The sequence below is a fragment of the Esox lucius genome, chromosome 7 (assembly GCF_011004845.1).
Source record: "Esox lucius isolate fEsoLuc1 chromosome 7, fEsoLuc1.pri, whole genome shotgun sequence".
Taxonomy (NCBI): Eukaryota; Metazoa; Chordata; class Actinopteri; order Esociformes; family Esocidae; genus Esox; species Esox lucius.
The window spans coordinates 32,671,433-32,696,802 of NC_047575.1; the positions used below are offsets into that span (position 1 = coordinate 32,671,433).

At 40.5% G+C, this 25,370-nt stretch overlaps 1 protein-coding gene across 5 annotated transcripts in view; it reads left to right on the plus strand.

Annotated features, from left to right (window-relative positions):
* Positions 1 to 16,640: 16,640 nt before the first annotated feature.
* The window catches only part of igsf9bb (immunoglobulin superfamily, member 9Bb), a 169,193-nt gene continuing 160,463 nt past the window's right edge, over positions 16,641 to 25,370 (plus strand). For all 5 annotated transcript variants that reach the window (XM_029121266.2, XM_029121264.2, XM_029121267.2 and 2 more), the window contains exon 1: positions 16,641 to 16,947. In XM_029121266.2, coding sequence (XP_028977099.1) covers positions 16,884 to 16,947 — 64 coding nt within the window. In that variant the 5' untranslated portion in view covers positions 16,641 to 16,883. The remainder of the gene's footprint in view (positions 16,948 to 25,370) is intronic.

Genomic DNA, 25,370 nt, shown 5'->3' on the forward strand with positions numbered 1-25,370 from the left:
GTAACGCCCATAAGCATGATCCCCAGATTACTGATTTTCTAATACTCTCCAGTAAACACCAATAAGCCCTTTAATTTGGATTGTTATCTTTTTTGCCTTAGTGCTTGGAAACCAAAAAATGCAACTCTGAGTTTAGGACTATACACTTCTGTTTGTCTTTTATGAGTTTTGATAAATGAGTAGAGATTGTTTTTATAAAAAATATAGTTGACGGCATGCCCCTAACAATAAGGTCCACCTGACTCTCATAATTATGGTACCGCATCTCATCCAACTGTCATTTTAACATAAGAAATATCACAGGACTACTATTTAAAGAAAATACTACTTTTACTGTATTGTTGCAAATGTAGCAGAGTTAAATCTATCATAGGATCCCTCCCTTGCATTTATTTTGTTAACGTTGCTCCTATTGATTTTCCAACAGCTAATTAGTGCTCTGCTGAGGTTAAGACATACAAGGAGAGTGTTCACATTTCTATTTCTACTGCCTTTTTCTCCTTGGTGAGAGGTCACAAGAGAGATGTTATCACGTTCTGACCCAGATTCCACGCTTTAAACTTTCATTATGCAATCTAATGCTTTTAATGTTGTGAAGTAAGCTTGCTTTACAGTTAGCTTAAAATGTCTTGGATAGGGCCGGCAAAGAGGTACTTGCTAAGCAACGTGACTTCCATAATAGATGCCATGATCAAAATACCTCCTTGTGGTCCCCAGAAAAATGATTGTTGATAGGAGTTACAAAACCAAGTAAATTATTCCAATGCCTGATGAGAAATCTATAAATACAGAATTTTCTAGACCATGGGTAATCAAGGGCACAAGTAACACAATTTCAGACCAAGACCTAATCCAAACCATACTGAAGAAGTATCTAAGAACCCAGAGTAAGTTCACGGGAGCTGTTGGCATCTTTTGACAAAACACACAGCCTTAAACCCCAAGAGCAAACAACAGTAGTGTTACATTTCAGTGACTAGGAAAAACTCCCTAAGAATGTTGAAATTTAGGAAGATACCTAGAGAGGACCCAGGCTCGGAGGGGTGACGAGTCCTCTTTTGCCTGTGAACATATTAAGAGTACAAATTGTTATAATTAATAAATGCATGTGGGCTGAGTCCAGAGTCTATTTAAACTTAGTCCAGGTTGGAAGCATGACCAGATGGACAAGGACAGGGACAACACGGGGGAGGGGGAGGTGTCAGCACAGTGGCAGCTGAAATCGTCAGATATCATCTTGATCTGCAACACAACCAGGAGGACTTTGGACAGGGACAGCATAGGGTCTTTCAAGCCAGATACTACTCATGTGTGGGCCAAGATCTCATGTCCTCCTAAGTTTAAAACAGCAGGAGACAGGGAACATTTTTAAAATGCATTCCTTATATCTACAAGGTTTTATAGTGGAGAACTCCCCCAGCACAATAATATAGCAGCGTAAGACCTTGGAGCTGAGACTGGGGGGTCCGGTGACACTGTGGCCCTATCTTGGGGAGACCCCGGACAGGGCCCAACAGGCACGAAATCAATCCAAACACATTGCCAAATATCAACCAAAGGGACACCCACCTTTTATCTAGGATCTGTCTGTACTCCATTCCTCTTTCAATCCAGACTAGTTTCTCTGTCCCTGCCACTGAAGAACATCCCCAAAGTATAATGCTGCTACCACCATGCTTCACCGTAGGGATGGTATTGGCCAGGGGATGAGCAGTGGTTTGACACTTCAATCTTGAGTTTGACCGGGCAGCCAGCTCTAGGGAGACTGTTGGTGGTTCCAAACTCCTTCCATTTAAGAATGAGGGAGCCCACTGTGTTCTTGGTCGTGATGGCCAAACAAGGCTTCATTAGCATTATTTTAGCCGCAGGATATTATGCCGGCAGCACTCAGATATTCTTTATCACAATAAAAGCCATCATTGAAATATATACGGCAATATAGTTAACATTACAGTCTGTAAAAAAGAACAGACACAAACAATATTGGAACAGACATTAAACATAAAATGTACAGACTAGATTGCTAACTATATTGCCTTATATATTTCAATGATGGCTTTTATTTTGAAAAAGAATGGACGGCCTTCATAGAGAAGCTGGGGGTTGCGGTCATTGTCACCTCTGTGTACTTTCCCCAGTATAACGGACAGGTGAAGAGGCTTAACCAGGAGCTAGGAAGGCTCCTTTACAGCTACTGACAGGACTGCCAGGGGAGTGGTCCACAATCCTGCCCTGGGAAGAATATTCCAAAAGCTCACTTTGGCAATTTGGCCCTTTGAGGTCTTGCAGAGGGTTAATGAGGTGATTTTGCAGCTCCTGCCTCATTACCATATCTCACTGATCCAAGACCCCTTTGAGATCAGTTGGGTTGTCAATAAATGTAGGACTATTATAAACAGGTTCACAATTCATTCATACAGAATGCAAGGCAATGGGGATTAAGTTCAACCTACATCTCGTGCAATTCTAAAAATCACATGAGAAGGAATATCAAATGTTAATCTCTGTAGAAAGACATGACGGTCTATAGAGTATTTTGAACAAGACCTTTGGTTATGAATTACATGCACATGATTTCTATTTAATTTATAAGTTGCAGTGGCGGATACATTTTTTTTATTGAATGTGGTAGAACAGTGGAGCTGCCCCCAGAAAGGCCTGAAAGAGTCCTGCATTGAATTGCATTAAAAGTGAGTACTTTTTCACAAGGTTTTACATACTTCACAACTTGTGGCTGTGGGTGCTGGATGTGGGCGTGCATGTGGGACATCAGGATCATCTGGTGACCGAGGGAGGAGTGGACAGATAGAAGGAGGGGGTTAGAATAGAGAGAGTCCCTCTGTCTGCCTGCCTGTCAGTCTTATGCCTCTATAGTCTTGTGATCTGAACCCCATATTAAAAACAATATATTCAATAACGCATCATTAGTTTGTTGTATATTCTTCCCCAATTTAATGGAATTTAATAATTTCAGCCTAGTCTCCTTTAAGTTTTTGCCGGACCGCGTAAGCAGAGCCGACCTAGAAGAACGAATGTCACTTACTTACTTACTTACTTACTGACTGACTCACTGACTGACTCACTGACTGACTCACTGACTGACTCACTGACTGACTCACTGACTGACTGACTACCCCTTGTTAAATAGCGTACTGGTTAGAGAGGTGGGCTACGGAACAACAGGTCCCGCGTTTGACTCCCATAACATTCAAAACACATTATGCCTGAGGTTCAGGAAAAACAAAAACTTCACTGGCTATAACCTTATGTAGTTACGTAATAGGAAGCCTAAAATAAAACATTTGTTCAGGATAGACAAAACACTTCCCTGGCTGCACGATTCTCTCGTCTTTTCATTTGACAAAAAAGTCAGTTATCTTCACCTATATTGATAGATATTGTATCAATGTCATTCACGATTGGCTAATTAGCTGTTAAAACGGCCAGTGGCAAAAGAGGATTTGTTCAGGATAGACAAAAACCTTGCGGTCTACAACCTTCAGTAGCTATGTTATGGGAAGCCTAAAACAAAATTGTTTACTGTTATATTGCGACTATTTCTGGTGGATTTTCGAATTATGTCTTAGGATTTGTTCAGGATAGACAAACACTTTGCTGGCTACACAATTCCCTCGTCTTTTCACTTGACAAAAAAGTCCATTATCGTCACCTATTGTATCAATGTAATTCACAAATGGCTAATAAGCTGATAAAAAGGCCAGTGGCAAAAGACAGTTCATAGATGCTATTTGTGGTGCAGGAAAACTTAATAAGAAACATTACTCAGTTTAACGCAATGGTTAATGGTTTATAACGAAATATTCAAACTTGGTGTGATCTTAATGTGTGACAAAATTATATCATGTCAAGAGGCTATGCTGACACCCAAAGAATGTACAGCTCTGTGGCATAGTGGTTAACGACACGGCCTTTCATGTGTGTGACCCGGGTTTGACTCTTGAGAGGGCAGCCACTTTTATTGCGGGCCGGCTGAAATAGGCTTGCCTGGTTTCCTGTTATGTAAGTATATATATATGTGGAGGAAAATATGTACCAGATTGACATTTTTCTGTTGATACCAGGCTTGATCATAGCATGGAATTCCCACATTTTCCAACAGAGTGTATGAATCCAAATGTGTCATGGGTGGGTAGCACACACACTGACAACCCCCACATTTCTCGACCCATGTAGCCCACAGGGGCCGGAAGGAAGAGTGACCCAGTCTCTGTTTGATCTAGTTAACCCCTCCCAGCTTCCAGAGTGCCAAACAGTGAGTGTTCCATGCCAGCCTACCACTGGGCACTGAGACAGGGTCGTGGGGGGGAGGAGTTTGTGACACAGGAACGCAGAGCAAAGCCTCTCATCAGCTATGCAATTATTTGTTTAGCCCAGATAGAATAATAAAGGATTACTTAGGCTTGACTTGTTTCTTTGACCATTTTTTTAAAGTTGTCTTCTGTTTTTGGGAGAGTTACTAAAAGACCCTAAGGTTTGGCAACATTTTAAGTGATTCACTTTACGTGGCTGGAAATGGTCTCCCCAAATGTCCCCACTAAAGTATTTTTTACCAAACATCCTTACACACCAGTCTACAGTACAACCTATCATAATGTCATAAGGCATCTTTGCAACCAGATCTCATTTTGGGATTTCACTACAAAACTGCCAAGTCTCAAAGAAACCTATCAGAAACGTCTGTATCAGAAACGTCTGTATCAGAAACGTCTGTTAAAGACCGACTGGGGTAGTAAGTTGAGACCCCTGCACTTTCTAATGGCTGCAGGTTCTAAATAACTGCTTATTTTGATTTTGCTCCTGAAGTGACACATAAAACAAGTTGGCAACAGGGTTCTAAACCAACGTTCTCTGCTTTCCAGAGTACTGAAGATGGCACTAGTAGTGTAATGACTCGGTGATTATGAGATTAGATATATCAAGTGCGCTATGTATGTTTTGGTACAGTGAATCACTTTTCTTCTAAATTTACTCAAAAGGTTGGATTTGAAATTACTATATTAATTACTATACCAATTATTTTGGGTGTATTATGGAGTTAAAGAATAGATTGTCCTTTTTTCACTTGTGTATTTTTATCCCCAAGTTAGAAATGAGTCACCACAAAGTTCCCCTATTTGAGGGCACCATGTGTGTCCATAACCCACACACAGGGCATGCCTCTGTCAGTCATCTTGGTTAGAGGACAAAGACACAACCTTAGCTGTGAAAGCTCTAATAGGGCGTAAAGTGACTTTGGAATCAAATACTATCTACAGACTATAATGCTTCCAATAGAGTCGCACAGTGTGTGTCCAGAACCAGAGTCAAGTTGCCCTTGGGGCTGCTCTATCGATTCCCACATGACACACTGAAATAACAGCGAGGATACATGGGGCCACAAGAATCAGTGACAAACAGTGTGGGCTGAATTATGACACCTGGAGCCTCTGATGAAGGTGGCAAGAAGCAATCAGGCGTGTAGAAAACATCCCAGACCTAAGGGAATGATGACTGTCATTGACGCCATCAACCTCAGAATTCGGAGGCAGTCGCAGAAGGATACTGTAGCACCCAGCTGAAACTGGGCTAGAGTAAGGCAAGACTCCCCATATTCTGTATAGACAGTGAGTCCTGTTCATGGCCCATGAAACAAAATCCCCTGGGATGGGGATAGGAGTTGACCGGATTTACCGAGGGAAAATTGCATGAAGCAGTTGTATACCCTTTTCTCACTCACCTCAAAACCAAGCTTCTGTCTCACCCTGATACCTGAAACTGGGCCAACAAACAAGATTATGCAGATTAAGAAAACAATTATGCTGCCATATGTAATGACAATATTGGCCATGGCACACACTGCTGCCCAACCACACACACCCACATTTTTAATGCACTTTTTTGTTGAGGTTTGATTTTTTCCGTAGCTGTAGCTGGAGGGTTAAGGCCATAGCACTGTGGTTGGTGGGGGTCACTGGAGGTCAAGCATGGGGGGAACTTTCATCAAATGACACAACATAGTGGAAATATTATCCTTAAAGATTCGAGTGGGGATACATGGTGTTTGCTATTAGCTTGTGCATTATGTTTAATTGTGAGATGGTACCTCCTCCTACAGTCCGTTATACAGGGCTGGAATGGGGCCAGTGAGGAGGGCAGGTTTTTTGAAGAGGGGTAAGATCCCACCTTTCAAACCAGTACAATTTAAGACAGGCACAGCCGGGCATCTGACCACATCACATACACATAAGTACGTAGGTACACACACAAATACAGTGTGATGGATAAAGAAGACAATGAATAAAGAAGGAAAATAATATAAAGGAATATGAATGGGGAACGTTGTTCTGCAGGCTTGTGGAGACTTGTGAAGACTGCAGGCTTGTGAATAATAATGACAACAGAAATCACCCAAATGGCCCTTATCAAAAGTTTACATATCCTTGAATGTTTAGCCTTGTTACAGACACACAGAGGTGAAAATTGCAATTAAAGGTAAATTCCCCACACATGTGACTTTTTATATTGCAATTAGTGTCTTTGTATCAATTCTGGATGCACTGAGTAGGCTAGAGACTGAGCCATGGGGAGCAGAAAAGAACTGTCAAAAGACCTCCGTAACAAGGTAACAAGGAACTTTATAAAGATGGAAAAGGATATAAAAAGATATCCAAAGCCTTGCAAATACCAGTCAGTACTGTTCAATCACTTATTAAGAAGTAGAAAATTCAGGGATCTCTTGATACCAAGCCAAGGTCAGTTAGACCAAGAAAGATTTCAGCCAGAACTGCCTGAAGAATTGTTCGGGATACAAAGAAAAACCCACTGGTAACCTAAGGAGAAATACAGGCTGCTCTGGAAAAAGATGGTGTGGTTGTTTCAAGGAGCACGACGATACTTGAACTGAAATGAGCTGCATGGTCGAGTTGCCAGAAAGAAGCCTTTACTGTGCCAATGCCACAAAAAAGCCTGGTAACAATATGCCTGGCAATAGCATGGCACAGCTATGCTTCTGGGAACATTTGGAGTGACAAGATCAAAATAAGGCTTTATCATCACAACCATAAGCGCTATGTTTAGAGTGGGGTCAACAAGGCCTATAGTGAATAGAATGCCATCCCCACTGTGAGGCATGGTGGGGTGTGTGTGAGCTCTAAAGTCATAGGGAATCTTGTGAAAATGTATGGCAAGATGAATGCAGCATGTTATCAGAAAATATGGGCAGAGAATTAGCATTCTTCTGTATGAAAGCTGTGCATGGGACGCTCTTGGACTTTCCAGCACGACAATGACCCTAAGCACAAGGCCAAGTTGACAATCAAGTGGTTACAGTAGAAAAAGGTGAAGGTTCTGGAGTGGCCATCACAGTCTCCTAATCTTAATATCATCAAGCCACTCTGGGGACATCTCAAATGTCCATCACGCAAGACGACCAAAGACTTTACATGACCTGGAGGCATTTTGCCAAGACTAATGCACACCTATACCACCTGCAAGAATTTGGGGCCTCATAGACAACTACTGTATTTGAAAAGACTGCACGATGTCATTGATGCTAAAGGGAGCAATACACAGTATGAAGAACTAAGGGTATGCAGACTTTTGAACAGGGGTCAGTTCATTTTTTTCTTTGTTGCCATGTTTTGTTTTATGGTTGTGCTATTCTGTTATGACCTACAGTTTAATGTGAATCTTATAAGAAATAAAATACATTTATTTTGCCTGCTCACTCATGTTTTCTTTACAAATGGTACATATAATACCAATTCTCCAAGGGTATGCAAACTTTTGAGCACAACTGTATATCTGTGTAAGGTGGGTGTGTGTGGGTGGGGGCGGTGCAAATGTAAAAAAATCTGAGTTGAAATTATGCTAATGTAGATGGTTTACAGATAGAAATTGCCTGCTAGCTCATGGCTGATCTCTCTCCACTGTGTCAGAACCCAAACTGTTGGGATTCAGAGAATCCCAAATTGTTAAATCAGAAGAGCACAGATCCTTCTTTGCCCCATTCGTGGTGTAACAAATCCTCTTGCAGTCATGGGAGCACTAGGCTTAGTTTAAGCCAACTAGCCAACAAGCTGCTTATCATTTCTCTTTTTATATGTCTTACTATAACCATTCAGTTTGCCGAATCAACAGCATTTAATTTGTGCTGAAATGCTAACCAGACCTATATGTTTGAATGCGTGATGGAGTTGAGCAAAATGCATTAATTCACATAACTTCTACCTGTTGTCTGCTGCAGTGTGCATAAGGACACAAAGGTTTCCCCCTTCACACATACATTGACATGTTGCCCATTGGGGCATTGTGGAACAGCATTCATGAGGAATGCATTAAAGCCCCCATGCCGTCTTTATAATTGTATTTTTAAATCATCCCTTTATCTCTCAGAAATCAGTGTGTTCTTATGTATTTTATTAATAACTTTGGCTCTTGACATGCTCATAATGATTATGTGGGAAATAGAAAGCACATTTGAAGATATTTCCATATGCATCTCTGATTGGCCAATAGAATGAATAGTAATTTGTTTACACCAAGTAGGACAAAAGATGTATCCCATGTGAGATTACACCCTTTTTTGCAAACAGCTCATACACAAAAAGGGAATTATTTTAACTACAGTAGGGTTTGTTAGGACTTATTCTGGCCATTGAGATGTGGGGACATAAGCCTTGTTATCCTGATTCGTGGCTACAGTGATGCAGGCTCTGCACCTACAGCTGATGTCAACCATTCTTTACCGGGTGTTTAGGCTAGTGTAGACAGAATAAAGTATGTCTGGGTATATTGGGTATTACTATTCATATTTTAATGATGTTAAGTGAGATGTCAGTAGCCGAAAAAGACGTGAAATGTGTTGAGTAAGACAGATAGACACCTGCTAGAGTTGCCTACTGTAAATGTATTAACTAGCCCATTTTAACATCAGATTATACTCACATTGGATGGGTTAATTAGGATTTAAACCTTCTCTCAAACAGCCTAGAAGAGAGTTCAGTGGAGTCAGCGTGCTCAAGTGTCTTGGAAAGGAAAGACAGTTTGGATACCGGCCTGTAGTTACTAACATCAGAGGGTACATGTTGGTTTCTTTAAGAGGGGAGTGAGTTTGACCATATTGAATTCCACTGGGACACAGTGAGAGCTCAGCAAATAGTTGATGAGGGAGATGAGAAATGGGAGAAGGTCTCCTGAGATGGTCTGGAGAAGTGAGGAGATCAAGGGCAGCAGGTTATAATCTGGTAAGAGCCAGGAAAAGGTGTTTTATGCATTGCCAAGTTCTGCCTGTGAGCGACCAGTGTGCCCGCAAGGCTGAGTGAAGGAGATATTGTCAACTGTCTTTTGAAAGGGGGTGACGAAGCTATCTGCATAGAGGGAGGATTGCGAGTGAAGAAGTGCAGGGTTAAGAACAGAGTAGAAGTTTGAGAAGAGTTTCCATGGGTTAGAGGAAGAAGCCTGGAATTTTGAGCAAGTAGGGATTGGAAGTATGTTAGACCATTCTGAAGTTTTGTTTTCTTCCATTTTTGCTCAGCTGCACTAAGACCACTCCTGGGACCCTGCTGTTAGTGCCGGGCTATAACCCCTTCATTTGTTTCTTACATTTTCCCTTGAGAAAGGTCCTAAAAATGGTCTATGTCAGATTCATGACTTGTTCTTAAACCGTAGAATTGTTCGCACCTATGTTCTTATAATGATAAATTCCAATGCATCCCAGTTGTTCCCAATTACAAAAATGTAAACGCCCCACCAATACCCATAAAAGGGCATGATTCTGGTACGCTGTGTGCCCACACAGAAATCACAGAGGCTGAATCTCAAATCACATACTTGCATACTATATAGTATGCAAGAAGATTAGTATGTTCCAAACAATAGTACGCTGAAAATAGTATCCCAAAAGTTCCCATGTGGTCTACCATTTCTGGGGGATTTTCGAAGTATGCATCCCTGAATGCTTTTTGGGGTAACATATATATATATATATATATACACATACATACACACACACACACACACACACACACAGTTCACACAGGTCCAGAAATAACACTGGCACAAGTTTTGTTATTTTGGTTGTTTACCAAAATATATTCAAGTTACAGTTAAATAATGAATATGTGCTTAAAGTGCAGTCTCTCAGAGGGTATTCACATCCAAACTGGAGGAAGGGTTTAGAAATTACAGTTCTTCAATACGTAGCCCCCTCTTTTTCAAGGGATCCTAAGTAATTGGGCAATTGACTCAAAAGTTGTTTCATGGACAGGTGTGGGCTATTCCTTCCTTATTTCCTCATCAATTAAGCAGGTAGAAGGTCTGGAATTGATTCCAGGTGTGGCATTTGCATTTGGAATCTATTGCTGTGAACCCACAAGATGCAGTCAATGAAGCTATCAATGCAAGTGAAACAGGCCATCCATAGGCTGCAATCTTTTTTTTAAATCCATCAGAGAGATAGCAGGAAGTGGCCAAATTAACAATCAACATTCTGAGAAAAAAAAAAAAAAACACTGGTGAGCTCTGCAACACAAAAAGGCCTGGACGTCCAAGGAAGACAACAGTGGTGGATGATTGTAGGATCCTTTCCATGGTAAAGAAAAAACCATTCACAACATCCAGCCAAGTGAAGAACACATCTCCAGGAGGTAGGCATATCATTATCCGAATCTACCATAAAGAGAAGGCAAATCCAGAGGGTTCACCACAAGGTGCAAACCATTAAATAACCTGAAGAATAGAAAGGCCAGATTTGACATCTAAAAAAGCCAGCCCAGTTCCGGAACAGCATTATTTGGACAGATCAACCTGTACCAGAATGATGGGAAGAAAAACTATAGAGAAGGCTTGAAACGGCTCATGATCCAAAGCATACCACATCATCTGTAAAACATGGTGGAGGCAGTTTGATGGCATGGACATTCAAGGCTTCCAATGGCACTGGGTCACTAGTGTTTATTGATGATGTGACAGAAGTAGCCGGATGAATTCTGAAGTGTATAGGGATATATTGTCTGCACAGATTCAGCCAAATTCAGCAAAGCGGAATGGACGGTGCTTCACTTTACAGATGGACAATGACCCAAAACATACTGTGAAAGCAACCCAGGAGTTTTTTTTAGAAGAAGTAGAATATTCTAATTAACTAATTAACTCCCTGGGCCTTCAGCTTCATCTTGACAGTTGTCCAGAAGACGTTCACTGACACCCTCCACAAGGAGGTTAAGCCATAGAAGGTCACTGCTCAAAATGCTGGGTGTTTGCAGAGTGCTGCATCAAAAAATATTCTTGGAAAGTTGACTGGAAGGGAAAAGTGTGGTGGGAAAATGTGCACAAGCAACAGGGATGACCGCAACCTTGAGAGGATTGTCAAGTAAAGCTGGTTCAAGAACTTCTGGGAGCTTCACAATGAATGCACTGAGGTTGGTGACAGTGCATTAAGATCCACCACACACAGACGTGTCCAGGGGCTTGCATTCCTAGTGTCAGCCACTCCAAAAACCAGAGACAACATCCAAAACGTCTTACCTGGATGAAGGAGAAAAAGAACTGGACTGTTGCTCAGTGGTCCAAAGTCCTTTCTTCAGATGAAAGTAATTTGAAAATCAAGGTTCCAGAGTCTGGAGGAAGAGTGGAGATGCAAATAATCCAAGTTGCTTGATGTCCAGTGTGATGTTTCCACAGTCTGTGATGATTTGGGGTGCCATGTCATCTGCTGGTGTTGGTCCACTGTGTTTGTCATGTCCAGAGTGCAAATGTCTACCAGGAGATTTTAGAGCACTTCATGATTCCATCTTCTGACAAGCTTTATGGAGATGGTGATTTCCTTTTCCAGGACATGGCACCTGCCCACAGTGCCAAAACAACTGGTAACTGGTTTGCTGCACATGGTATTTCTTTGCTTGACTGGCCAGTCAACTTGCCTGACCTATCAAGAGAATAATGAGATACACCAGACCCAACAACCAAGACGAGCTGAAGGCCACTATCAAAGCAACCTGGGCTTCCCTAACACCTCAACAGTGCCATAGGCTGATTGCCTCCATGCCACGCCGCATTGATGCAGTAATTTGAGGAAAAGAAACCCTGACCAAGTATTGAGTGCATAAATAAACATACTTAGGAAACCTTGGCAGGTATTTTGAGTTAATTAGCTGATTAGAGGTATTCTCAGGTCGACATTTCTGTATTATAAATTTTTTATTCTAATATTTTAAGGTACTGGATTTTTGATTTCCATGAGCTGTAAGCCACAAAAAAGGCTTGAAATGTTTCTCTATATGTGTAATGAATCTAGAATATATGATTTGATTTCAATACAGAAAAGAATGACCTTTTCCATGGTATTTTATATATTAAAAAAAAATGTTTTAGATGCACCTGTATATATCGAGAAAACACCATTTAGATGTTACAATAATGTTGAAATGTTCAATTCTGTCAGAATGTTCTATTCTGGCCCCAGTGAATTTCCAAAGTAATAAAATGACCTGAGTCCTGTTATATTCAAAATTATTGACACATCCAACAATTCTCTTGGGGCACAACCATCCATAAATCTGATGAGACGCCATAGGGTACTCATCCAGTAGTAGCCAACAATTTAGGCCTTGTCTTGAAATAGTACAGTTCCTCTTTCTTCCTCTCCTGGTTCTTCTCCTTCTTCCAGTTCCTGAGCTTTTGGAAAGAACAAGGCAAGAATCAGTTCTAATCAGGTAAGTATCTTTATCCTTCATACATCCAATATATTCGGTATAGCTTTGGCACAAGATACTGTCCACAACCCCATTAATCATCAGTATATTCAATGTGCCCTTCATCTTGACTCATATCACTCTGTCATCCTTAAGAGCAGGAAAAGTATCACTTAACTTTCACAGCTTATCACATTTCCGTAGTGTGGGGTGAGTTAACTATACTAACTCATGATTGGTTGGCACAGCAAACACACAGCACACTTAGTAATACTTCACACATCATAAGATGACAACCATTCATTAGTTAGTATTGCTAACTCACCACACACTACGGAACTGAAAAAGAAAAACGCACACAGCTCCACACAACACAGCAAACATGTTTAAGAGAACACAGCACAGTAAATGTGAAAGAGGAGAACAGCTCTTCATCACCAATTTGACAATAATTCCATACAATTCCCTACAAAAAGTTTAGTAAGCAGTTTCATTATAACAATCAGGAAATCATTTTTAAATTGGGCCCCAGTGTGCCATTGTTCGTTGTGCTCGAAGATGCGACTACCTTGTCTGTGACAAAGATGGATGCTAATATTGAGCAAAAGTTAATCAAACAGTATGACATGTTAACATTGATTACATTGATTGATTCGCAAAAATATGTCGTTTTGTCACTTAATTAAAAAGGGCCATTGTTTTATAGGGCAATAAAACCCAATTATACTTTCTTGCATTATTGGTTATTTGCAGAATGCATTTTGATGCCAAGAACTATAGGCCCCAATAGTAATAAACATTGAAGATGAGAGAGACTGTGAATCTTGGATAAGTGTCAATGTCAGTACTGCCCAGCAGTAAAATGTAATATTGAGGCTGGCATTCTGAAGAGCCGAAAGGCTTGGCAGTTTACCAATGTTTCCATTAAAAATATTTGTTGAAATAGATTGCGTAGCAAACCATTCCAAACTGTAGGCTTGCTAGGCTTACCATTTATGAAAGAAAGAGTTAAACCACAATAATTGACATATTTATTTTTGGGATCGTTTTCATGTTTGCCAGGAGCTCCTTAGTCCATAATAAGTCTAAAAGTTAGGTACTTATTGTTTCAAAACTATTAATAGTCATATTGAGGGTGGACAAAATAACAGAAACACCCAACAATATGTTAATATCAAGGAAATAATGAGTTGGGCTGAATTTTGCCTTGAGAACAGCTCCAATCCTGAGTAGAATGCTGTCATAAAAGTCCTGAACTGTGTAGTGGGATATCGCACAAACTTCACAACGTAAATCCTCCAGTTCTTTGAGGGATGAAGGAGGTGGAAATCTACCTTGCAGACTGTGCTCCAGAACTCCCTATAGAGGTTCAATGATAGTGATTTGGAAGGCCATGGAAGGCGTTTTGACGTCCTTCTGGTGTACATCAAACTGCCCTTGAATTTGTATAGAAATGTGTATGGGGGCATTATCAACCTGATATATTGGAACAACATGATAAAACAGTATTTGCACCATAGAGTACATCTAGTCCTGTAAAAAGACTTCATGATCCTTGGCCTTTATACGACCATGCAGAGCAATCATTGGACCCTAGACACCCACGAGATGATTGCCAATACATATATATGTTTGTTCGTTTGATTCTGTTCCTGTTAATTTTGTACAGCGTTTTTGGGTCCCTGAAAAGCGCTATATAAATATAATGTATTATTATTATTATTAAAGGTCTCTTAATTTTTCTTGAGCTGTATACACACTAAACAGTAAAGGGCCCAAAATCAAACCCTGATGAACTCCTTTATGAATTGCAATGAATTTAGATTCACAGCCATCTATCACTACAGCATAGTTTTGCAACCATACACAAGAGTACATTTTCATGCCCAAGGAAAACAGTTTTTCCATAGAAATTTTTTAAAATAAAATACAATTTGCACAGATTATTGGGTAAACAAGAATCATATGCATTTAAAAGGTAATAACTAAGAATATCAAAGATTTGTTCATAAATTGCTTGAAGCAGTTGTTGGATTGTCCCTCTGTGCTCAACTCTCTCATTCAGGATGAATGAGTGAGCACAAGTGCAACATTAGAGGTTGACATTGCTTTGCCCCTACTAAAGTGATTTAATGGAATAATTATTATTTATGTGAAAAATGAAAGTTCTGTCACAGAACATTATTGAAAATAAGGGTACCCCAATCTATTGAGGTACATGCTGTATACATGTTATGCGATAAATGTGATTTGTTGTTTTTAAAGTTAAACTTTTTTCTAACATCTCAAAATATAGCTTTTGGCTTTCCTCACAAGCCAACAAGGCATTTTTGGAAATGTCAGAAAAGATTAAGAAAAGATACAGGTCAGAGATTGTTTATGTTTCACTACTGTTGAACAGTAGTGTACATCTGCAGCAAAAACATTCCACTGATTTGTTTTGTAGTCCCTCAACAAATAATTAATAAACGGATCAAGCTCGTTTAGAATGGACACTGAGTTTGGCTTTACAGCTGTTGTAAAATCTCCAATGGCCTCATGGTGACATCACTGAGTAGTTTCCTTCTTGTCCTACTGCAGTTAAAAAGGATTAACTTTATAGTTGTTCGTTATCTTTGTCATATCTTTATCTAGGTGATTTCATACATCAACCAAACCATAACTTGACTGTGCTTAAGAATATACCATGCGTAAATAGACAGTAAATATGTTGCATTAATGAGGTGTAGAGTAGTCCAATAAATATGCACCCCAGGATTTTTGTGGCGCTATTGAGGCAAAACTTGTCCCTAAAAAAATGGGGACTGCCATATACAGTATGTTCTGTCATGTGCTCCATGTCATCAAAATCACTTGTTTAAAACTTCAAATTTCAGGTACTGAAACTGAGGTACATATGTACAGTGATTCATCTGAGCACATTTAAACGAAATACAACCCAAAATAGGATTTAAAATACGTATTTGCAAGTCCAAGATTGCATGTTTAAAGAAGTGAGAGTCCATGTAACTTATTGTGATTTATTAAGCGAACTTTGACGTGTTTCCAGTTCACAGAGCTCTTCAAAAACTGCCCTGAATTGGTAGCTGGCAAAAAAAGAAACCATTACTAAAAATGGTCCATCGGAAAGCATTCAAGTGACCCAACTACGATGTGTAAAACGTTTTGTGGGCTGATGAATATAAGACAGAGGGTTTCGGAAAAACTTAAAGCGCTACCTGTGGGCACAAACTAACACTGTCCATGCAACACACAACATGCTTCTCATCATCAGGTTAAATGGTTTGGCAATGCACTGTAGTTGATCCTTACAGACTTGGGCTCACGAACGAACTGGTGAACAGTATCGTCTGAAGTCAGTGACAGACCTGGGTGACAGACGTGTTTCGGTTGATGGCGATTATTGCATGTCCAGGTGCTGTTGGAAATAACTGAATCCCCCAAATAATCACCAGCAACTACCTTAATAACGTCTGTGTGAATAAACGATTAACTACGTAATGATGAAGTATCTTAGCATTTCCGTCCGATCACGGTCAAAAATATAATCGCGCGCGATCAGATTGCACCAAGACAGCTCAGTATTTTTGCATAAAGCGATGTGAAGAGATAACAGAATCCGCACTCTCCGCCAGTGTCAGTGAGTGCAATTATATTTGAGACGGGTCTTGGTAAAGATGAACGCTCCTCTCTCTCGTTGTCCCTCGTTCTCCATCTCTCTCTCTCTGCCTCCCCTCTCTCTTCCTGTTATTGCGCATGATTCTGCGGTTCCCGTACAACTTCACGCTCCAACTCACCTTGAAACAGGGCTCGTCTAGTAGTCCCTGCAGAGCGACAGTGGAGAAACCAATCCACGCCCCAAACCCTCCCACACTCACCAATGAATCGAGTGCGGAGGCGGATCAAATAACTATTGTCATGCTTGGTTTTCACGTTGGATTTGCAATCTACCGCCGTCTGCAATCCTCTCACTGGTGCAGGTGCTCTGTCTCGGCGAGAGAGGATGCGAAAGGAGAGCAGGGAAGGGATAGAGAGAAGGAAAGCGCCGGTGAAAAAGTGTGCAGGGCATAAATAAAGGGATATCAACTGCGGCAGAGCGCAATTATCGACCTGGGAGCTCAGCAATGAAAGGTTTATTGAAAGGGGCACTTTGAGATATGATGAGGTTTCTTTCTGGTTGGGAATAGTACTATGATTTGGTATGTGGCCACTTTGATAGCAAGTGTATTCAGCACCCGAGGAACGGCAGCTCAAGGTGAGTTGAAGTGCAATTTTTTTTACTGTATGCTTCTTAAGTTTTACTGTGGCTCTATTAACTAGGCAATGTCACAAAATGCTTATCATTGGTTTCAGATATAATGGGTATCTAATGTGTTTGAACTTCTTGCACCTGTTTCTAAGGCTGCGTTTACAGTCGGCCCGGTTCTGATCGATTTTTTTCTCTCTAATCGCTGTTTCGACAGATTAAATTAGCTGTTCTGCCCAAAATATCATAAAAGGGCTACCACAGGAAGTGTTATGATAGGAAACCAAGGAAGTCAGTAATACCAGTATACTTAATTGTGAGGAATAGTCAATCAACATCTGGTATAAGTATATAGAAAAACGTTGGGACAGTGGGAGTGAATTTAAGAATAAGAAACTAATTTGAACCCTAACCCTATCCCTCTTTTGGTAGCTGCAGAGGTGAATGCAAAGCCGTCCCGATTCTTAATTATGCTGTTAGCAACAGTTACTGACTGGATTATAGCTTTTTAGGTTTAAAAAGCAACTGCAATTCTTTCTGGTGTTGAAAATGGTTTGCTATGAGTGATTTAGACAACTTTCTAAAACTCGTATTTTATCTGTCCAAGTCTCCGTTAGGCTACTGGACGAGGGATTTTTGATCGTCTTACATTGTTGCAGCATGGTAGGCGCTACAGGAGGGCCAAACGTGCTGAAGTTTACATTTAATTTATCTTTTGATGGATTTTCTACTGTTTACAGAGTTTTTGCATGTGGTCTGCAGTATTCACTCACTACAGTATGTAGTCCCATTTAATGCCCGTCATATGAGGCAGACCGTTTTCATTGCCATGGAGACGTGGACAGTACAGTGAGTGACAATGTGCTGCTGGTGTCATATGCCTCTGGGCAGTTGAAGACTGACTCTCACCTTTTTGTGCCGCATATGCACTCCTCATATGTTCCCTGTCTTCGGCATTATGGATGGTCAGTCACAAGGCTTTAGTGCCATAAACCTTCAAATACGCCAGCAGAAGCTGTACTCTCTGCTCGAATGCCGCCGTCTCAAGCTGTCAGATGGCAAATGCCTAGACAGTGGCCGGCGATAACCCTGGATGCGAGCCAGACTGCTCTGTCTGTTCTCCTGTCCTCTCTTTTTGTCCGATCCCCTTCAATCTCTTTCTACCTTCCTTATTATCTATTCCTCTCCCTGCCAATATGTCTTAACTCTCATCTCCTTATCTTTCTGTCTGCTTTCTCCATGCATCCTCATTCCACAGCCCACCATCCATTTCTCTCTCCTCTTTTGGTCTACGGTCCTTTCGCTAATTTCCACATCCCTCTTCCTCACTCGTTCCCTTTTTCTGCTTCCCCTAAGCTCAGCATATGCAATACGGAACGGCAGGGTGAAGGGCAAGGAAGCATGGAGAGCGCTGTTAATCGAGGCCTGGAGGGGTGCGTGGCAACCGTATGCTCCATCCACCATCCACTTGTTACATCCCCCACATAACCCCCTTGAGGCAATACTCCGTCTTTAACCATGATAGGAGCATATGCCCTCTAATAGGTTGGCGCTCTCCCCCATTAAACTGATTATGACTATGCTGTGAGTTAAATACCACCCTGTTGCTGAACCATAATGCATATGGCATGGGTACAGAGAAGACAGGATGTGTTGGATCAACATGTCGGTTGGAACATGGCTTGCTCCCCCTCCCCTAGGGTAGTTTGTGAGTTTGCGTGTGCTCGTAGGTGTGTGTTTGTGGAGGGGGAGGGGGCACGTGTGCATGTATGCAGGCTACAGATTTTGCATGTATATTGAACCTCTATTGACAATAATGAAAATAATCGAAAGTTACAGTCTGTTAAACTTTTGCTGCCCCCCAGGGCCATTACGACCAAAAATATAAAAATCTGTGGCATACATATTACAAAAGAACTGGTTTGTGAATGTGGGCGGTTGATAAACCTGCAGAGCATCAACTTACTAAACACTGATAGGATGTCTATTTTATTTTTAGCATTTTGGGTGTGTTTCTGTGTGTTCTTAAGAACAACTATTGTAATTGCCGTCATTATTGCGGTGAAGGGCTATTGATGCTTTTCAAAAAGCTCTGCTTGATGGGCGAGGATAAGAATTTATGTTGGCCAAAAAAATCTGCTAATTCAGTTTTATATTTATGTAAATCAAATTTAATTTCACAATAATAAAAATATCACACTTGGACAAATCTTGGCGATAAGAACTTGTAGCTCTGTCAAAGTCTCTTTTCATGAGTCTTGGTAGAAGCATCTTTGATCAGTCTACTACATGCTTGGCCATCTTCTTTCAAGGGATATCCTGATCTAGACCGGGTCTTGATTGTGTCATACACATTCCTCTTTACGCAATCCTCTCTCGTCTCTGTAATCTTCTTAACCATGTTCCAAGGAATATTCAAGGCCTTTTCACATATAGTTTTTCTGACATACCATGATCTATGTATTTCCACAACATTGTCCTTACATTCTTTTGAAAGCTTTTTGGTGTTCATTGTTTAGAGTTTGCATTGCAATGTACTGCAGACTTTATCTTGAAATCATGTGAATCACTACAACTTAACACAAGTTGAGGCCAATTAACTTTGTATGTGATTTTAAAGGTGATTGGTTACACCTGAGCTAATTTAGCTTTTACAAGAGTGGGAGACTTATGGTCCAATTATAGTATTTCAGATATTTTTTTGTATCCAATTGTGCTTCTTAATGTTACAAGAATCCCTGTAAAAGTGTGGAGAATGATGTGTAACATTAATTTGAGTTGAAAAGAAGACGGTTTGGGTGTCCAGAATATTGTATGTATTCAGGCTAAATCACCTGTTGAATATGCAAAATAGTGGCCACGTGATGGTCAGGAAGTTAGCTAGAGCCTCCCTCCTTCTGAACTGTGGGCAGAGGAAGATCCATGGATTCTGGACGTAGGAATGTCAACTGGCTGTGTATACTGAGGACTTCCTTGGCTTTATGTAGAAGGCCAATAGAAACGTACGTCATCTTCTGTGGCCTGACTGGCAGAAGGAAGAGGCACAGGGTTATCAGGGGGTTGATAACAGGGGCCTGAGGTGTTGCAGTGGGGTGAGATGGAGTGGCGTCATGGATTGGGTCAAGTGGGGTGAGATATAGTGGGCTTAGTGTGGGTTGAGCAGCCTTCCTGAGGGAAAGAAGGAGAGATTGACTCTGCATGACGGTCTGCCTGGTGATGATAAGGTAATTCACCTCAAGCTCTCACAGGTCATCTCCCTGTAATCTTAGAAACTCCTTAGATTATGTCAACAGGGTCCTGGCCAAGGTTGGACATCAGCTTCTGGTCACCAATGAGTTCTCTTTAAACTTTGAGGGAGTTATGCAGTTCTTTGTGTGCACATAAACACTATTCACACATATTGTGTGTGTGTGTGTATTTGTGTGTGTGTGTGTAGTTTAGGGCTGTCAAATTTGACATGTTTATAACATTCAACAATTGTTCAAGCCATTCAGTGTTTTACATGCCATTAAATCATATTGATCCTCTTTTAGGGTCTCTATTTTGGCATTTAAACATCTACAGCTTTAAACAAAAGTTTTGAAGGAAAACCTATATAAAATTAATGTTAATGAAACAGGCTGTGTCTCCTGGATGCCCTTAAGGGAAACTGGGTAGCTTATTCCCTATCATATGGCTAGCACATTTGAACATGTTGGACAGGCTAGGCTATCTTATCTGACCCGATTCCATTTCTATGCTCTCATCACTTCAAAGACCGCTTCCTGTCTGCAAAGTACTTCCTGCAGTATGCTTTCTAGCCCTTAGATTGATATTAATTGTCAGGAGTGTGTGTGCATGTCAGAGTTAGGATCCTTACTGGAAATGAGAGTGGGAAATCGGGGTAGTGAAAATTACTTGGAAGCAACACGGTGCCCTCAGATAAAGTATTCCTCAAATTACTTATTTCAGCTGCAAAGGTTTCTAGTTCATACTTAGCAATAGCTCTAAATGAGTGAGTGCAATGTATTTTAACTTGAATAATAGGTTAATAGGTTAATCAATACCTTTTAGTAAAAATATATTTGCATGTGGTTCTTTATTTTGCTAGTGTGACTGTAATCATTATAATGGAATGTTTTTTTAAATATTAAATAGTTAACCTGCCAATATAAAAATAAATTGTTGAGATCTAGGTCACTACTGAAGATATTCTTGAATTTGTTCTTAAATAAGATGCGTAAGGAGCTGCCTTATCATAGAAAATTAATTAAATATTTTCATATGTACATCCTCAGATTCATGGTTGTGTACAGTATGTTCATTGGCATGGTAATCTGCTTTGGACCCACTGAGGGAAGGCCTCCACCCTGTTTGAGCTTGATGGAAAGTAGCAGTCTCCCCTCTCACCTGGGGCAAACGGCGCACTTCATAAAAGTCACCAACCTTCAAATGTCAATCAGCTTTTTTTTGGATTAGAACACATTGAGTCCCTTGCCCCCAGACCCTTTGGCTCCAGACTTCATTTTGGATCAATGACAGCCAGCAGTTTCGCTGGTTGAGGTGCCTTTGTGGACCAACTGATGCGAGAGAACACTGATGAAATATTCTCCAGATATAGCGGAATGGCATTGGAAGCCTTATGGAACATCTTCAATTATGCATGATTCTACTCCACTGAGCGTTGGTGTAATAGTAAGGTCAGTATGTTACTATTTCAGTCTTGTCAACACTGAAAACCACACAGTTCATTTTGGCAACATTGTAAATTGCTCTTTTACTCATGCTGGCTGCCTTTACTGTCTGTTCCTCCACTCCATGTCTGCTGGAAATCTAACCATTTGGAGAAGAACATAGCAATTTATTGCCGGAAAATAACCTTTTAGTTACTGTTCATATGTCGGTCACTGTGATTTTCATTTCATTAAGGCTTGTCTCTTTGCAAGCACCTTTTTGGGAACGACAATGGTTGAGTTGTCCGTGGTGACGTTTCTGCTTGCAAAAGTAATGTTCCATAAACCACATTACCACAATCTCTGACCCTAGCGCACCTGCTACCTACGAGTTATCCTCTTTAGTGTGCATGTATTTGTTTTGGTCTGGTCTTTGTAAACTAAGCACACTCTGTCTGTGTAGTCCCAGTAGGCTTGAAGAGTTATACAACTGCATGGATTTGATAAATTTTTACAGGAAACATGTCATTTCAGATATAATTGAAATAGATACATTCAAAAAGCCTGTCCTGTTCTTTATCAGTGTTTGCTTTTTAAAAAGTTTTTTTTGCAACCCATTAACCATCAATCTCATTCTCACAATAAGCTTTACTTCTAAGCGGAAATCCTTTAAAATATGAGTGACACTGAAAACAACTTTACGCCTGAATTATGAATACATATTTGATGGTGAAATGTTGCTGGTGTCCCGGTAGGGAGTATGGGTTACATGAGGATAACAATGTTGCTTCCATCTCTCTGGTTGGCCCAAACTGGCATGGAACCAGTTACTCTCTGAACACATCACCACGTTAAACCCACAGAGTACCATTACTTTGTACAACAAAAAATAGATTTCAGAGCAAGGGAATCGACTACTTTTTGGTCTCAGAATTGGTTATGTTCAAACATCGCACTGCCAGCCATTTCATATATATACACTTTTCATATATGAACCCACTACATGTTACAAAAATCAGAGCAGCCGCTCAAAGAAAGCTACCTTTTTGGGAATCAGTGTTTGCAAAACGTCTTGACAACTAACGTTATACAATGCTCTCGGTTATTAGTGTAGCATTTTCGCCAAACCGCGTAAGCAGAGCAGGCCAAGAAGAGCAAATGTCTCTGGACTGACAGACTGTGATAGTGAGTGAGAGTGACTGATGATCCATTGTAAAATGGCGCAGTGGTTAGAGACGCAGTATTCCACACAGGAGCCCAGGAATTGAATCTGGCCAGTGACAAAACAAATTAGGATTAATTGAGGATAAACTAATACTTCATTGGTTACAAGCTTCAGTAGCTACATTTAATAAGCCAAAACAGTTTATGGTTTTGTTGCAGTGGATAAACTGCAACTAACATGTCTAACATCATAAATCGCGTGAAGTGGTGGACACTGTCTTAAAAAATGCTGCTCTCTCACTCAGGAAGAGCAGGTTAGAGTGGGGGCAACAAAACATAGCCTATTGCTCTCTCCCAACTAATGAGCTTGATAAAACTTTGTGAAGGAATACGGTATCTCACAGAAGTGAGTACACCCCTCACATTTTTGATTATATATTTTCATGTGACAACACTGAAGAAATGACACTTTGCTACAATGGAAATTAGTGAGTGTACAGCTTCTATAACAGTGTACATTTGCTGTCCCCTCAAGATAACTCATCACACAGCCATCAATTTCCAAACCGGTGGCAACAAAAGTGAGTACACCACTGAGTGAAAATGTCCAAATTGGGCCCAATTTGCAATTTTCCCTCCCCGGTGTCATGTGACTTGTTAGTGGTACAAGGTCTCAGGTGTGGAGCAGGTGTGTTAAATCTTTGGGCCCAAACTGTCAATATTTTGTGTGGCCATTATTTTCCAGCACTGCCTTAATCCTCTTGGGCATGGAGTTCACCAGAGCTTCACAGGTTGCCACTGGATTCCTCTGCCACTCCTCCATGACGACATCACTGAGCTGGTGGATGTTAAAGGCCTTGCGCTCCTCCACCTTCCATTTGAGGATGCTCCACATATGCTCAATGGGGTTTAGGTCTGGAGAGATGCTTGGCCAGTCCATCAACTTTACCCTCAGCTTCTTTAGCAAGGCAGTGCTAAATCAAAAATATAATGTTGATTGACAAACTAGTAGTATATATTTTTTTCCCACCACTGTTGTTCTTAGAGTTCTATACAGACAATTTGTATTTTTGTTTCTGTTCCACTTCTGTCTATTTTTAAGTTAAACTGTTTTTTAGAACAAGTGAATATACTTTAGTTACCTGAAACCAAATCATTATGAAAACCGAACATAACTGACAGTACTTTTTCATTTTAGGCACTGTATAGCTATTAGCTAGCCATCTACAGTAATCGGTTTCTAATGTAGCACACTAGATTTCGGATTGCCACAGGAACAGAGTATTGGCCACTTCTCTCAACAAAGCTGGCATTGCCCCATAAATAGCTGCTCTTCAAACCCCCTCTCTTGTTCACCACAATCACTTCTATTCGTGGCCCGGCTAAACTAGGCTTCCCTAGTTTTTCTTTCTTGTTCTCTTATTTTCACTCTTATTTGAAATAAAACAAAACTTTTATCTTAGTGTATATTCTCATTCTCAATAAATTGTATGTTAGGATTTGTGTACAAATGTAAATTCTAAAGAAATGCCTCAAAACAAGCAGCTGAAGATGGCTGCAGCACAAGCCATACAGAGTATCAACAAAGAAGATACCCAGCTTTTTGTTGGGTCACTGGGTGGCAGACTGCACGGTAAAGGTCATCCTTGCCCTACCAGACAGTTTAGAACCCAGTGACATTGAAAGCTATCTTTTTCCAGTGCACATTATGTGACTGTTTCCAAATGGGGAAACCATTATGTACACAAATACCACCAAAAAGTTATGAACTTATGCTTATAACCTAATTGGAATTGATGGCAAATCAATACAATTGGAGTATTGAGCCTAAAAAGCTTCACTGTTCCAATAAATACTGAGGACACTGGATAATGCCTATATACTGTACTGTAATGTGGAAGGACTAAATGTGTTGATATATTATTCTACTTTCAACAGATTCACTCAAATTGGATGGTTTAATTAAGATTCAAACATTTTTCAAACAGCCTAAGGCCTAATCTTAAATTACATTCACCTCATTATACTTTTAACTCTCTTTCCCACTATCAAGCCCTATAGTCTTATCACCTGCCAGAGTGGCTGGTGAAAGACACGTTCTTACCTGCCAATCCTAATATCTACTTGCATTTGGCTTTTGATTGATAAGGTAGCACATGTAGCCCTGTCTCTGTGTTTCATGTTGTTATTATGATTTCTGTGATTTACTACAGCATGTTCAGAAGATGTATTTTTTCAGACAGTACTGCATCAAGGTCAAGAAAGTGACAATTTGTATAAAAAGGCAGTGGTTTTCTAAGGTCAAAACTGTGGCATTCAGTATCCAGTATATAAAGAATATTGTTCATAATTGTCTATCTAACAATTGCCTTCCACTTCAAAAGAAGACTGGGATCCACAGTTATTTTTCCGTTTGGAAGATTAGAGATTTCATTAATGCGCTCAAGTATTCAGCGCAAAACTGTCTGATGGGAAAAGGACTTCCTCACCTTGTTGCTTCCTGCATGCTTTAAATTATGCATTAGCCAGTAGAAAAGGCAGTGAAGAGGAGTCGGGGTGTGCTGGCATTTTTTAGTTTGGAGGGAGATGCGATATTGTGCCAGTAATCTCTTGGCC